The sequence below is a fragment of the Aspergillus sydowii genome, assembly GCF_001890705.1.
Source record: "Aspergillus sydowii CBS 593.65 unplaced genomic scaffold ASPSYscaffold_1, whole genome shotgun sequence".
Taxonomy (NCBI): Eukaryota; Fungi; Ascomycota; class Eurotiomycetes; order Eurotiales; family Aspergillaceae; genus Aspergillus; species Aspergillus sydowii.
Window position 1 is genome coordinate 1640003 of NW_024467859.1, and position 14941 is coordinate 1654943.

A 14941-nucleotide genomic window follows, 5' to 3' on the forward strand; every position below is an offset into this window, starting at 1 on the left:
GTTGTACTTTTGAGTTTTTTTTTTGGCGTGCCCCCTCTTCGAGCCGGGCCCCTGCTCAGCGTTCCCGTTTTCGGTATTGGCAGCCAAGCTCAGTTCAAGTTCAAGCAGCTTGGGAAGAAGCATTATTGGTTGACGTTTTTTTGATGGGAGGATCTGACATCGGGACCACGGAAAGCTGTGCAAAGGTACCTGTTTTAGAAGGTACGTACGTACTACTACTGCTTTATGAGACAAGTTTTATTATTTGAACTCTGGCTGCTGTTGCTCCAACTCCAGGCCTGCATGACGGATAGATCGGAATCGCCGCGCTCGGGGTCAAAAAAAGCCAAAAGTTTGCGATCCCCAGAGTGTCGGATCTATTTGGGCGCAGTGGCTTCTGTCTAGTGAATTCTATTTCGCGCTGTGTCTGATTTCCAATCGGAGAAATTATGATATGTCTCATATCTCCGATCTACGAAGGCTTCGAGGTCTAGACCAGACAACATCGCGCACTGGCGAAAAAGTGGCCACAGCTGAAGCTCGGATTCTGCTTTCAAGTTTCAATGAATTTGTTCCAGACCTTTCTTTGACGAAGTATGGGGAAATTTTTATTATTGTTTCCATCGCTCCTGTTCAAGGTTGTTGCAAGACGCCTCACCGATCTGTCGCCTCACTGATTTGTTGGCTCGGGAGCTATCACGCAGATTTCACACTATTCCATGACAGAGCAGCGCATCTTTACTTCTGTTGGAAAGTCCGAACTATCATCAACTTGTAGGCGTCGTATGACCATCTCCGCGCTGATATCGACTGTTTGTAAATAAAATCAAGCGAAAAATGGTGCTTCCCACCCGCGCAGATACCCACTCGCCGCGACAGACGCCCACAGCGTGACGCTGTCAGGTCAAAGTGCGTCTCTCTCTCGTCCTACGCTAATCCATACACATCGAGCGGTGATGTGGGCAGCCCTAGCAATAGCGCCTCACGGAGATATGTAACTTATGCGTACGTGAGGACGAATCCCCAACCGGAATCGTGTATACACCGCACACCCAAATACATAGCAACAACTTCTCGCCGCATCTGACTCAACTAGTCGTCTCAGGCTGTTTTACCGACTTTTCACCGGCCGGGCGAAATGATGGCCACGAGTCTGGACTGCATCATGACGTAGGCTGATATATTGAGGCGAAGCTTAGTTTGAAACATCTGCTGGACGGTATGGGATGGTGTCAGCACTAGAGGTTACAGCTCATGGCTGGCCCTGAGCCTCTGGCACTGCCTGCCTCCGTGGCCGAATGGGCGTGGCTGGGTTTTGCTCCTGTGTTGGTTCGCGACATCTTGGGTAGCAACAAAATCGGATATCCAGTCCTAATATTGGCGGTGTAGATGAGCACGGCTCGACTTGTTACTTGGGCTTCAAGAAGGATGTGGTAGTGATGGTAAATACCTTGTATTGTGCAGCGAGAAGCAGATAATCAGATAAACACCGTTATCATCACGTGGAGATATCACGATAAGATCACATGAGGCCAAAAAGCCTGCGGTGCTTTGAGCGTCATAGAATGGACGCGACAAACAATTATCCAAAGAAAGATGAGAATTTCGGTTCTCAGATTGCCGGTGTGTTTTAACTGAACTGTTGCGTGAATTCGGATACTGCTCCAGGATGAGTGACACCTAGCATCAGCTATTACAATGGCGACTCCACGAACGAGCCTCCGAAGCTTGACCAGCTTGTTCTCGCAGCGAAGCTCTTGTTTCTGGTATACAGTGCAGAGACCAGCCGCATTCAAAGTCAACCGCCACAATTATACTACGGACGTCGGATCCAATGAGCCGATAGACCAGGCCGCGGCCGACGAACCTCCATCACACCTCAACCCATCTCCAGAAGACTATTCGCGGTTCATTTTCCAAGACAGGTGTCGCTCAACGATCTACGCCGGCGCCGGAGGTCACGGATGTGTCTCCTTCCAGCGAGAAAAGTACATTCCAGACGGGCCTCCGAATGGCGGTGACGGCGGCAGCGGCGGAGGTGTCTACATACAGGCCATCGAAGGGATGACCAGCCTGCACAAACTTGCTCGAGGAGGAATAATCAAGGCGACACGGGGAAAGAATGGCCAGGGGAAAAGTAAAGGTGGGAAGCGGGGTGAAGATGTTCTGATACAGGTTCCTGTTGGTACGGTCGTGCGTGAGGTAGACCGATATGACCCCGTTGCTGAGGAAAAGCGACGGCAGAAATTGATGAAGAAGGCGTCAAATGACGATGAATTGGAAGAACTTGGTATTACGCCTATACGTCACGATCGCTGGGTCCTTTACCCCGGTGCCAATCCGTCAGATTTCCTGATGACTGTGTTTCCAAAGAACCCGCCGCGGAGGCAAAGCATTGCTGCGCTTGAGCCTGAAGCACCTATATACCTTGATCTGTCGAGACATATGGATAAACCGATCTTACTAGCGGCTGGGGGAGCTGGAGGCTTAGGAAACCCACATTGGGTCTCTCGTGACCACCCTCGACCTCGATTTGCTTCTCGTGGAGAAGGTGCTAAGCGTTTGGAACTGGAATTTGAATTGAAACTGCTCGCAGACGTTGGATTGGTCGGCAAACCCAACGCTGGGAAGAGTACGTTGCTTCGCTCGTTGACGAATAGTCGGACTCGCGTCGGAAACTGGGCCTTCACTACGCTTGAGCCCAACATCGGGACCGTGGTTATCGATAACGACAAAGGGCGGCCCTTGGTTGAGCTCAAAGGGAAAGCCCCGCGGAAGAGATTCACCATGGCAGACATCCCGGGGCTGATCAAGGATGCTCATTTGGACCGTGGCTTAGGCCTAGGGTTCCTGCGACATATTGAGCGAGCAGGAATCCTTGCCTTTGTGGTGGATCTTAGTGCTGGGGACCCCATCGAGGAATTGCAAGAACTGTGGAATGAACTCGGAAAATATGAAGAGCTGCGCGAGATGGAGCCAGCTTCCCACGGCGAGAATGAAGACGATCTGACCTGGAACCCGCCCCGACATGGCCTACCAGAACTACAAACTGAATATGAAACTGAGCTGGCCCGGTCGAAAGACAGTCTTCCGGAGCTTTTACTTCCGGCTATTCATACAAAACCATGGTTTGTTGTGGCTACGAAATGCGATCTTGCCGAAACCCAAGAGCGATTCAGGAAACTTCAGGATTACCTCCGCGGAGTCGAACAGGGCGAACATGAACACCCGGGAGGGTATGAGAGTGGCTGGAGGGAGAAGATATTTGCAATTCCTGTGAGCGCTATGCGGGGGGAGAATGTCCAGCAGATTCCAAGGCTTGTGATGCAGCTTTTGGATTAAGGCATTTGTACAATATTTATCTGTATATATAATGTAAAATAAACTCAATTTTTACTACAAGTAAGGAATAATTAAGTACTGATTAAAGTACTATTGAGCCCAATTTCATCTTGTTTTGCCTTCGGTGGGCAGATTATGGCACAAATTTGTGACACCAAAACCTTTTTTTTTTTGTCTTCGACAAACCTTCACAAGGGTAGTAGATGCGACCACCTACCTACTCTCACGCTACAGTGCGCAGTCCAAGATGACAGGACAACACATCCTCATCACTTTTCCCCCTCCTTGATTTCTCCTTCAACTCCTCTCCCTTCTTCATACCACCCACTTACCCATCCAGAGATGATGGACCTCCAAAACGTCCTCGCCGCCACGCTCTCCGCAATAGTAAATCCCGCTTCGGACGACCCAATTATTCAGTGCTTTGACAGGGACCTTGACATCCTCCGTGATAATCTATTCAACAACACAGACGAAACGCTTCAGCTGTCCGACGCGCACCTACGCGTTTTCCCGTTTAAAGATGTCGAAACCTGCTGGCGAAGGCTCTACACCGACTCGAGCATTCTCAAAGCTTCGCTCAGCATCTGCGATAATCTCGGGCTCATAAATCAGCGCGGGGATAAATTCGGGAAGGAAGGGCATTCTCTCGTTTCTCAGTTGATCGAGTCCCTCAATAAATGTACAGGCGATGGACTCAGGGTCGACCCCAACGCTGCCTGGCTCTCGCCAGTCATTCATCTTCTCGACAAGGCATTGATCATGACCGGCGCGCCGCTCCGTGAGGACTCTGTGGAGTCTCTTCTATCTGCTCTACAAGAAGCTACAAAGTCTCGCACTCCCGACACCGATGATGAGCAGTCAGACTACTCACCACGCGCCCCGAAAAGACGGAAGCTCTCTCCGTTCTTACCTCCCGATACCGTCCCTGCGCCGCCCCTTAAACGTCCAATTACCCGTGTTTCAGACCCAGGCTTTGACTACATGGAAGATCATATACAAGATGTCAAGACGCCCCTGATCATTACAGATGCCGTGGAGCACTGGCCCGCGGTGTCAACACGGCCATGGATATCGCGCGATTACTGGCTTGATAGAACGTTCGGTGGCCGCAGACTAGTTCCCGTGGAGATTGGCAGGTCATACACGGATGAAGGATGGGGACAGCGGATTATGGAGTTCAAGGAGTTTATTGAGAAATACATTTGGAGGGAACCGTCACCGCCGAACTCGCAGGATCAGAACCAAGAAGATACCGACCAAACAGGGTATTTAGCGCAACATGATCTCCTCGGTCAGATCCCGGCTCTGCGGAAGGATATTGCTATCCCTGACTGCTGCTATATTAACCCTCCAGCGCCAGACCCAGGAACGCCTGTGTACCTGAAGAAACGTCAGGAATGGGAATCTGAACGGCAGAAGAAGAGGACCAGCGATAAGGCACACGGCGACAGCAACGGCGAAGCAGATGTTGATGGAGGCTCTCCCCCTACTTTCTGCGAACCAAGGGACCCTATCATAAATACCTGGATTGGCCCCTCTTGGACAATATCTCCTCTTCACCATGACCCATACCACAACATCCTTGTGCAGGTAACAGGTACTAAATACATCCGTCTCTACTCGCCTCATACGCCCGCATCCCAGATCTATCCTCGAGGCATGGAACCCGTCGCATCCGAAAGAAGAGGCAGCAACTCTGGTCCGTCTAGCTCAGACGGTGATGGCTCCACCGCACGGATGATTGATATGTCGAATACGTCCCAGGTTGACTTGGCTGCCATCGAACTCTCTCCCGCTGAGTCGGAGCAGTGGGAGGCTATGTGGCCTGGTTTCCAGCAGGCGGAGTACGTCGAGGCCGTCCTGAAAGAGGGCGAGTCTTTGTATATTCCTGTGGGATGGTGGCATTATGTCCGTGGACTAAAGGCAGGGATTAGTGTTAGTTTCTGGTGGTAGTGTCTTGGATGTTTATTCTGTCCACTCCTGCACACGTGAGTTCCAGGCAAAGTAGTCAATTGATTTCTAGTCGGGAGCCTGTCGACAGTGGATAAATAAGCTGTAATGTATATTGAACTGAAACAATTTACAAAGGCAACGGCATCTTAATTCTCAACCCTCCGCACCAGCATTAAAGGCTTTCCGGCCTCAATAGAATCACCCTGCTGAACCAGTATTTTCTCGACAACAGCTCCCACAGCGATTGATTCTGTCCGCACCGCAATCTCAAGCTTCATCGCCTCGAGGATCACGACAATTTGATCCTTTTCTAGCTTGTTGCCTTCTTTAACTTCAACCTTCCAGACGTTGGCGTTCAGCGGTGCCTCGATGGGGCTGATTGCCGGGTCTATATTCTCATTTAGTTTTTGCACTTAATAGATATAGGAAGACGGGAAGGAAGGAGTCGAACGAACCTCTTAGCAACGCGTCAACTGTATCCATCGGGACACCCCTCTCGGCCTTTTCTTTAGCCCATTTCTCCAACATCTCCTTCTCGAGCGCATCCATATCAGCTTGCGCTTTGCGCTGTCGTGCCCTGATAGTCTTCACTTCCTCCTTTGTATCGCTGAGGAGTTCATTATGCTCGGCCATGTCGAATTCAACTTCTTCCCATTCATACTCATACCGGCCACTCTGGAAGATCGCGAGCTGGCGCTCATATTCCTCCTCGCTAACTTGGTAAAATGTGATCTGGTCAAAGTCCTCAAAGAGCCAGGGCTTCTGGGGCGTATAGCCATACTTTGATCCGAGGATGTCCACACCCGGGATGGTCAGGCCGGTCATTTGATACCCGCCTGGTGAATCAACGGTGTATATAGCAAGACAGCTACCGCCCCATGAGACCTGTCCAGCGGGCGTGAAGACGCGGCTGGGGTTCATCTTGGGACAGTTCATGCGCTGGCGCGGGTCAACAGGGAGGGAGAGCGGGAGGGCAGTAAAAAAGCCAACAGCTATAACCATGAAATTGGCAGTGAGGTAGATATTTTCGAATTCCTTGCGAGTGAATGCGTTGTTGCGCGCGACGAAGTCCATATTGTCCGGCAAATAGGCCGCATAAGGCCGCTGCGTCTCCATGTACCGCTTTATAGCGTCGTTTTGGCGCTTGCTTTCGAAGGTGAGCGGGAGTTTGAAGAGGCGACTGCGCACCTTTGCACGGCTTAGGTCGCCAAGTTGGGCTTCTATTGTGCAAAGGTAGTTAATTAGGTTTTGCTGGGGGATCTTGGTGCCATCATAGTAGAGCATTAGAGCTAAGAGAGATACTGATTAGCTGCAAGCGTACTCTGTCTGATAGTTTGGGACTTACAATTTCCGCAGCCAACCATAGATGTCAATCCGTTTGAGAATGTGATCTCGCCTGTTGCTTCGGTCAGGACCTTTTTCAGCGCGGTGACTCTGTAGCGGTGGTTTAGATCGAATGCGCCGGTGCCATAGTCAATCAAAAGATAATCATCCCCGGCCTGGAAGGATTTTAGTCAGTCGGCATTTCTGTTAAGTAGTATCTGCATCTCTTACCTGCCGATACGAGACCAGGGGTTGGTTTCCTTTCTCTGGAATCTGGTGAACAATACCAGATCCTCGCGTCAATGCTGTCATAGCTGGAGGTAAAGAAGTGCTCAACGGAGCAATAGTACCAAAGTCAGCACCCTTTTGGCAACATTCGACAATGTTAGCAATAAAATTTTCCAGATCATTGCGCTTCGACACAGCATCTTTCAAAGATGTAGCCCTGAATTTCAGAGTGTCTCCTGCTTTGACCTGGCCCAGCTTCCACATATCTCCTTTCACAATCGTATGGCTGCTAACAAAGCCACCAAGGTCTGGTGCATCTTGCGGAAAGATTACTGGGTCATCACCGGTCCAATTAAGAGACCCTAGTGCGTATCCATACTCAATCAGATTGGAAGGGTGAGCACCACCTTCTCCTCCATCCGAACGGGCCCAGGTGGGTTTGGGCCCAAGAAGACGTATCCCACCCCTCGCAGCGTTATGGGAGATAGTCCATTCTGCGTCGTAAAGCATGTCAATGCTCTCGGGGGTAAAATATCCTTCATCGTATGGCCCCGGCATTGACATCAGTTCCCAGCTGCTAGGATACTGTGGGATGAGCTGCTTGGACAAAGACAACCCCTTATCCAATTTTGGAACCTGGCTTGTAATAACGAGATAATCCCCAGACGTAAGTTGTCGGCCTTGGTAACCACCAACACCGACCATTGGTGCGGTAGCCTTCGAGCCAAACCACTCAGCAATGTTGAGGAATCCGCCAAACACAGCTAGATAAGCTCTACAGCCATTGCCCGTGGTTTTACCGATCTTCAAGCGCTGACCCGCCGATATTTTTACTCTTGACCACATAGGCACGGGGGCGTTGTCGAGCGTCGCATCAATTGGTGCACCACACAGTGAAATGAATGCCGGCCCTAAGAAACGTAGCTCTGGTCCGCTCAGAGTGATTTCCAAGCCCTCGAGTCCGACGGGATTACCAACAAGTGCATTGGCAATTCGGAAAGCAACCGAATCCATTGGGCCAGAATGACAAAAGCCCTTTCCGATGGTCGGACGGCCAGGCCAGTCTTGAATAAGCGTGTAAGCGCCACCGGAGACGACATCGATCGCCGATAGATTATACTCGAAATTGTCCAAGAACCTAGTCAGCGTGGCTCCGAGGTTGAAATCCTTGTTTGCAAGGATCTCTGTCAGAAACCCGAGGTTGGTAGGAGGACCGCAAATCCGTGAACCGGTTAGGATCTCTTTCAACCCTTCAATGGCCTGATGCCTCGTCGGTCCATGATACATGACCTTTGCAATAAGCGGATCTAGTCCCTGTAAGATACTATCCAGCTATGTATATCGCTTGTGCAGAGATACATACCATAGTTTGCGGACACCTTGATACCCCTGTAAACCCAAGTATCGATTCGAGAGCCTGGAATTTCCTTCCACTGTACGTCTTGCAATGTCCCGGGACACGGTGCAAAGTCCTTGACTGGGTTTTCTGCGTATACTCTAGCCTCAATAGCAGCGCCTTTTGGCGCAGCTACCGGAATATTTGAGAGGAACTCTGCCTCAAGTCCCTTTTTACCCGACAACTGGGCATTTGCTTGCTTCAGCATGAGCTCTACCAAATCAACGTCGTAGCATAACTCTGTGATTCCATGCTCAACTTGAAGGCGCGTATTCATCTCCAGGAAGAAAAACGCTCCTGATTCATCATCCACGAGATATTCGATAGTACCGGCAGAGCCATAATGAATTGATTCAGCGAGACGGACAGCGGCATCGCACAGGCCTTTCCGGAGATCTGGATTCCTGGTGACGAAGGGACTCGGGCATTCTTCGATCACTTTCTGGTGTCTTCTCTGGATGGAACACTCCCTCTCGCCGATGGAGATAGCTTTACCATGGCCGTTTCCGAAGATCTGGACTTCGATGTGGTGGCTAGACGGGTAATAACGTTCAATAAAGAGTCCGGCGTTCTTAAACAGAGCTTCACCTCTAGATTGTACAGTTTGAAACGATTCTCGGACCTCTTTCTCTGAGTTACATGTGAGAAGTCCCATACCACCGCCACCTGCAGTCGCCTTGAGCATAACCTAATAAGAGTGAGCATGGTTTCATGTTGGTCAGACGATTAGGAGGCAATTACAGGAAAGCCCAGGCTTTGGGAAATGGTTACAGCTTCATCTTCGCTTGTAACCAGGCCCTGCGAACCCGGAACAATGGGGACACCGGCTTTTGTAGCCAGCTCTCGTGCAGTGTGTTTGAGCCCGAATGCTTCAATGCTCTCTGGGGATGGACCAACGAAGACCAAGCCAGCGCTGGAGACGTCTCTTGCGAAATTAGAGTTCTCCGACAGGAACCCATATCCAGGTATGATAGCATCCGCGTGCCTTTTCTTTGCAATTTCAATAATCTGGTCTCTGCTCTCTCCCGTCAGAGTTTGATTCTAAAAAGTGATGTTCCACTGTACTAACCCATCAATATACGCCTTTGATGGCACCCCAGAGAGGAGAATCGCTTCGTCCGCTAAATGGACATGAGTTGACGCAGCATCTGGCTCGGTATATATCGCAATAGTTCGGATATCTAGCTTCCTTTAGAGCATTAACACTATCTTCCGAGAGAAAGGGTTGTGTTAGTACCTTGCAGTCTCCAGGATCCGCACAGCAATCTCTCCGCGGTTTGCAATTAGAACTGTTTTGAGACACTCCATGATCGGCATGTTACATACGACCTAACGAGCTCTAGCACCCTTGCAGGTTACTACTTATAAGAGGTCGGTCGTCATTCCTCTTACTTTGGGAACCCCTCACTTGTTCGTATACGTGCGGGGACGAAGCTCCAGCTTTCTCTTCCATGAGGTTGAAAACCGAACCACCGATAACGAATGCGGACATTAGAACTGCTGTGATTGCACGATGACGCCGAAAATGATGGAAATTCGGCTCAACGGAGAGATCTGCATTAGTTGATAGGGACATTCTCCCCGACCCCCCACCTCGCCACAAGCTCTGAAGAATCCCGCATACCTTGTTTCCACGGTTCGGGAGGAGTCCCAAGCTCTGATTATAAGTAACCAACCGGACCTTGCTGTCGGACTAAAGGACGAAGTTTAAGTGGAAGCTTCGACAATCATCATGGCTCCGATCAAGAAAAAAGCGCTGGTCAACTGCGATATGGGAGAAGCTGTATGTCTTCATCTCCGTTAAATAGGTTTTCAGAAACGCCAGTCGAACTGAAAGCTAACGCGATCGGTGAAAAGTACGGGAACTGGGCTTGCGGCCCAGATCTTGAGTTGCTTCCCTTGATCGACATCGCTAACATCGCCTGTGGTTTTCACGCGGGTGACCCTCTGATCATGTTGGAGACAGTACGGAACTGCAAAGCTCACAATATCCTGGTGGGAGCGCATCCCGGTTTGCCTGACATCCAAGGGTTCGGACGACGCGAAATGAAGCTCTCTCCGGATGAACTCACAGCAATTACTATCTATCAAGTTGGTGCTCTCCAGGGTTTCTTGGATCGCGAAGGGGTCCGCCTCAATCATGTCAAACCGCACGGTGTTCTTTATGGAATGATGTGCAGGGATTATGAGGTAGCCAAGGCTGTCATGCTGGGAATTCCTAAGGGGGTCCCTGTCTTTGGGTTACCTGGGACAAATATGGAAAAAGCTGCTAATGACCTGGGAATCGAATTTCGGGCTGAATTTTATGGCGATGTCAAATACGATTCTAAGGGGATGCTCGTGATTGACCGGAAGAAGAAGCCATGGAATCCTGCAGATGTGGAGAAGCATGTTCGGCAGCAACTTGAGGAGCAATCCGTGACGAGCGTGGATGGGACTGTAGTCTCGCTCCCCATCAAGGACTATGATGTATCCATCTGTTGTCACTCAGATTCGCCAGGGTGTGTTGAAATCATCAAAGCAACGAAGAAGGTGGCGGACGAGTTCAATAAGAAGTATGGATTCTGAACAACTGTGTACATATTTCCAGAGATAAATCAGAATCTTCAGTATTCAAAGCTTCGCAGGCCGAAATAAGGTTGATGTTGGGAAATAGGTTCGGATCTTTTGGTGCATGCTTTTGTGCACTGGCTTCCTGGGAAACCATCCCGTCCACACGGCGAGCGATACTGCGAAATCATATTCTTGCATATCACCAAAGATCAGGAAATTAAAAGTTATACGTTCTTCCTCTGTACAAGTTTCGAGAACGTCGGCGTACTTTTTCATCTCGGATTCCAACATGAAGTGGTGAATGGCGGCAAATAGCAAGTCCCCGTTGTTGAATAGCCGGAGCTTCACTGGAGATACGGTCGAAGCATCCGAGTAAGGTTCGCCATCAGTATCTGTACATCTGAGAATAATAAGCACTAGTAAGGAGGATGCAGCCTTAGTAGCGTCGTTTTCTTCGCCATCCACGCTCTTTCTTCAACATTACTCGCACGGTAGTGGGCGCTTGAAGGGTGATACGCAATTCCAACCGACCCGAAGGGAGCTAGACTGTGTTAGGGATAAGCATAGCGAGCAGATGTCGCGTTCATCGTATTCAACGCGAGTCCATGGTTAGTGGTGCTGTCATCGAGCACAGTCCAATTGATCAACGCTTCGACGTCAGGCGAATCTGTCGGTGTGTCAAGAAGGACGAGCGTGACGAGTATTAATAGAGTAATTGCGAAGCTGGCCTTTATTTGGAACAAGAACTGGTAGCTTGATAACTTCTAACCATGACTGGGGAGAAGGACTCCGATATCGTTTGGAGGTGATTCATTGGACTGAGGGACTAACCCGGATAGGAATGGCGCTGTCAAAGGAAGGGCGTGCAGTTCTGTTAGTGCCGAACATGCTCCCCTCCACGACCACCAGCGAGCCTCCATCGCGCCTATCCATGGGTCAGGTCCGAGCAGGGTTGTCCCGTTTCTCGCAATCTGATGGGCCGAACCCTTGAATCTTGCCCCAAGGAAGCACAAGATGACTCTGACCTCTCGGTTAAAGCCGCAGGAGGCCGCGTGAGCGACTCTGGCCTTCTGACAGAGGGAGGAAGTCCGACCGAACGAAACGGGCGAAGACGCTGGGATTCTTTGACCCTGGAAGCTGGTAGAAGGACAACACTAGCAGGGCCCAGTCTTTCCACCCTATCCGGCATGCTTTTCATACCCCAGACGAAAAACATGGCCTTCTTTTGATATCCACCCCTCCCATCCTCCGTCCTCCGTCCATCTATCTACATTCCATTTCTCTATTCCGTTTTGCTGCCCAGACTCCTCCAACCATCTCAACTCGCTGTTTTGCTTGGTGGAATCCACCTCGGCCCCCGTGTCTTTTGTGGTATATGCCAAAAGTCTTTACTACCTTTTTGAATAGCGTTGGAGATGGAGTTCTTCGATTTTGATGAGGCTGCATCTGGTTCCCACGCACGGGACGACGATGTTGCCTCTGACACAATCGAACTTGATGAGAACGATGCCGAGGAGAACTATCACGCTCTTGTGCAGGAACAGTCGCATGAATTGCCAAATATCCTCCCGGACCAAAATGTCTCCCAGCGATTTATGGCTGATACTCCTGACCCAGAGGGCATTTATCCCATGGGCCGTGCCAAAGAACCATGCGACTTCTGCAGGAACATGGGACTAGATTGCTTCATTGCGAGACGTGGTGTAATGCAGAAAACGGGTTTTTGCACTTGCTGCATTTCTCTGTATCGGGAATGTAGCTTCACCAAGACAATGCCTAAATTCTCGGGATTGGACACACTGCATCCAATTTCCGAGAACATCGATATTCCCACCGGTGGCCTGACGGGCAAAAAGGCACTCAAGTCCTTTTCTGGCATATCAGAAGACATTGACGCCCGCGCAAGGAAAAGCAGCTCCCGACTCTCGCGAGAGTCAGTCCGGATCCTCAAGGGTTGGCTCAACGAGCACAGCGACCACCCTTACCCCAACGAAGAAGAAAAGGAGGAATTGAAGTTACGGACAGGACTCAAACGGTCTCAGGTCACGAATTGGCTTGCCAATGCCAGACGGCGTGGTAAAGTCCGACCTGCGCCTCGAAGCAGTTCGCCTGTCCCGGGCGCGATTGAAATCCGCAGACAGCCAGAGGTTGATCACACGCTCCTGACTCCGTTGGAACGTTGGAAGTACTCGCCCCCTGAAAACGAACCGGCTGCAATCTCCAACATTTTGCGAGCTTTGAAGGACACATCCCTCGAAGTACGTCAGGGGGCACAGTCCGGTCACGTGCGCTCTCATTCTCGGAGGACTGGGTCTAGCAATGACTCAAGCCATGCCAACTCGAATGTCTTCGACGCGTCTTCCCTAGTTAGCAGCCATGAAACCAGTCACTCAGCAAGTCGTTCTTCTTTGTCTGACCTCTCTTTTGCTTCTGCATTTTCTCATCGTTCCTCCCTCGGCTCATTCGGCTCGATGGACCGGAAAGAACGCCGTCGCCGTCGCAAGCCATCTACATCTGCAAATACCTTTGCTCAGCAGAAAGCAAAGGGTGCTTCCCGGATCTACCAGTGTACTTTTTGTGCCGACTCTTTTCAGACTAAGTATGACTGGCAGCGCCATGAGAAGTCCCTTCACTTAGCCCTTGAAAAATGGACATGCGCGCCACATGGGGGCGTGGCCTTCTTGAATGGCGCTAATCGTTGTGTATTCTGTATGGCTGTCAACCCAGACAATGACCATCTTGAGGCACACAACTATAGCACCTGTGCAGAGAAGTCTTCAGCTGAGCGAACGTTCTATCGGAAAGACCATCTCAACCAACATCTCCGATTGATGCATAATGTGCGCTTCGATCCTTCCATGGATCAATGGCGAAGCCATACCACTGAGATCATATCCCGATGTGGTTTCTGTGGCATCACTCTGACGACGTGGAAGGGTAGAGCGGATCACCTCGCTACCCACTTCAAGAACGGTGCCGACATGGTTCAATGGCAGGGTGACTGGGGTTTCGAACCCGTTGTGCAAAGCCTTGTCGAGAATGCTATGCCGCCATATCTCATTGGTCATGAACGCAACACTCTTGATCCGTTTAAGCTCTCGGAATACAAGGCTGGGGCACCTGGTTTGCCGATTCCAGAGGACGCCAATTGTTTTGATCGCCTAAAAGCGGAGCTCGGGGCCTTTATTCAAGAGAACATATCAAATGGCACCATGCCAACTGACAAGATGATTCAAGATCAAGGGCGACTAGTAGTATATGGATCCGATGACCCATGGAATCAGACCTGTGCTGATAACCCCTTATGGTTGAATATTCTTAAACGCGATACTGGCCTTGAGCCTGCCCCAGGCTTTGAACATATCCAATTCTCCAACTTGGGTATGCAGAGGCCTTTTGCATCTCGTGAGGGGCTTCGGCAACCCCCGATGTGCGCTCGTCAGTCATACGGGCCAGGATACTCTAGTTCTGGCATCCAGAGTCCCGCTATCCCGAGCACGGGTCGATCTTCTGCTGCCCCAAGCGTTCCTGGAAGCTCGGCTGGCAGTTTTTCAGGTAGTGCAGGTTTGTACTCGGCCACACGACCTTCCGGGTTATCGGTGGACTGGGGTAGCAGCGCGTCAGCCGGGGTATCATCTTTCTCGACACCGCTGAGCACGTCTGTCGACCCATTTGTGCAAATGGGCTTTGACCCTGAATTCCTTCAACATTTAAATAATCGTTACGATGAGGAGCTTCCATTGGATAGCTTGCAAGACCTGGCTTTCGAGGCTGATGATGGTGGCGTAGGAGGCCTCGATAACATTGAACATATGGACACAACAAGAGTAACTAGTGGCCCAACTGCTCCGATCCCGATCCCCACGTCGAAACAACCCGATGTGGCGATGCCTGATGCGGTTTCTGTCCCGGATCTTCCTTTTGGCGCCACAGATAGAACTGGACTGTGAGCGGAGTTATATGGCAGTAGTCTGTTCGGGAATGGTAAAAGGATTCCAAATTGTAGATAAAAAATATGGAGTTTGGCTGTATTCGCTTCTTTTCATTTTTGCTTTTTCTCCGCCTGCTGCTGTATTTCAGGACGGATGTCTTATTTATAAACCCTCCTCTTGCCAATACACTTGGCCAAGGAATGGTAAGACGATCGAAGGGCGTTGAGTACGT

At 50.4% G+C, this 14941-nt stretch overlaps 5 protein-coding genes across 5 annotated transcripts; 3 read left to right on the forward strand and 2 right to left on the reverse strand.

Annotated features, from left to right (window-relative positions):
- Positions 1–1233: 1233 nt before the first annotated feature.
- On the forward strand, positions 1234–5277 carry ASPSYDRAFT_74622 (uncharacterized protein; the record flags this gene model as incomplete). The annotated part of the gene is made up of 3 exons (XM_040850776.1): positions 1234–1324; positions 1826–3279; positions 3664–5277. The coding sequence occupies 3 exons, from the start codon at positions 1234–1236 to the stop codon at positions 5275–5277; spliced, it is 3159 nt and encodes a 1052-aa protein (XP_040707652.1).
- Positions 5278–5423: 146 nt separating this feature from the next.
- ASPSYDRAFT_140780 (bifunctional urea carboxylase/allophanate hydrolase) lies at positions 5424–9532 on the reverse strand (the record flags this gene model as incomplete). The annotated part of the gene is made up of 8 exons (XM_040841078.1): positions 5424–5665; positions 5733–6566; positions 6623–6776; positions 6832–8135; positions 8192–8912; positions 8966–9239; positions 9294–9413; positions 9462–9532. 8 exons carry the CDS (start codon positions 9530–9532, stop codon positions 5424–5426), a joined length of 3720 nt encoding a protein of 1239 aa, XP_040707653.1.
- Positions 9403–9904, reverse strand: ASPSYDRAFT_271004 (uncharacterized protein). The gene is made up of 2 exons (XM_040844359.1): positions 9462–9904; positions 9403–9405 (listed from the first exon to the last, which is right to left on the reverse strand). The coding sequence occupies exon 1, from the start codon at positions 9798–9800 to the stop codon at positions 9564–9566; it is 237 nt and encodes a 78-aa protein (XP_040707654.1). The 5' UTR covers positions 9801–9904; the 3' UTR covers positions 9403–9405; positions 9462–9563.
- Positions 9905–9956: 52 nt separating this feature from the next.
- ASPSYDRAFT_141084 (LamB/YcsF family protein) lies at positions 9957–10792 on the forward strand (the record flags this gene model as incomplete). Its single annotated transcript, XM_040841107.1, has 2 exons — positions 9957–10007; positions 10082–10792. 2 exons carry the CDS (start codon positions 9957–9959, stop codon positions 10790–10792), a joined length of 762 nt encoding a protein of 253 aa, XP_040707655.1.
- Positions 10793–12192: 1400 nt separating this feature from the next.
- ASPSYDRAFT_53478 (putative homeobox and C2H2 transcription factor) lies at positions 12193–14727 on the forward strand (the record flags this gene model as incomplete). The annotated part of the gene is made up of 1 exon (XM_040848692.1): positions 12193–14727. One exon carries the CDS (start codon positions 12193–12195, stop codon positions 14725–14727), a length of 2535 nt encoding a protein of 844 aa, XP_040707656.1.
- Positions 14728–14941: the final 214 nt, after the last annotated feature.

Coding starts and splice junctions, on each gene's coding strand:
- ASPSYDRAFT_271004 (XM_040844359.1), bottom strand. CDS start 9,800: ATGTCCCTATCAACTAATGCAGATCTCTCCGTTGAGCCGAATTTCCAT.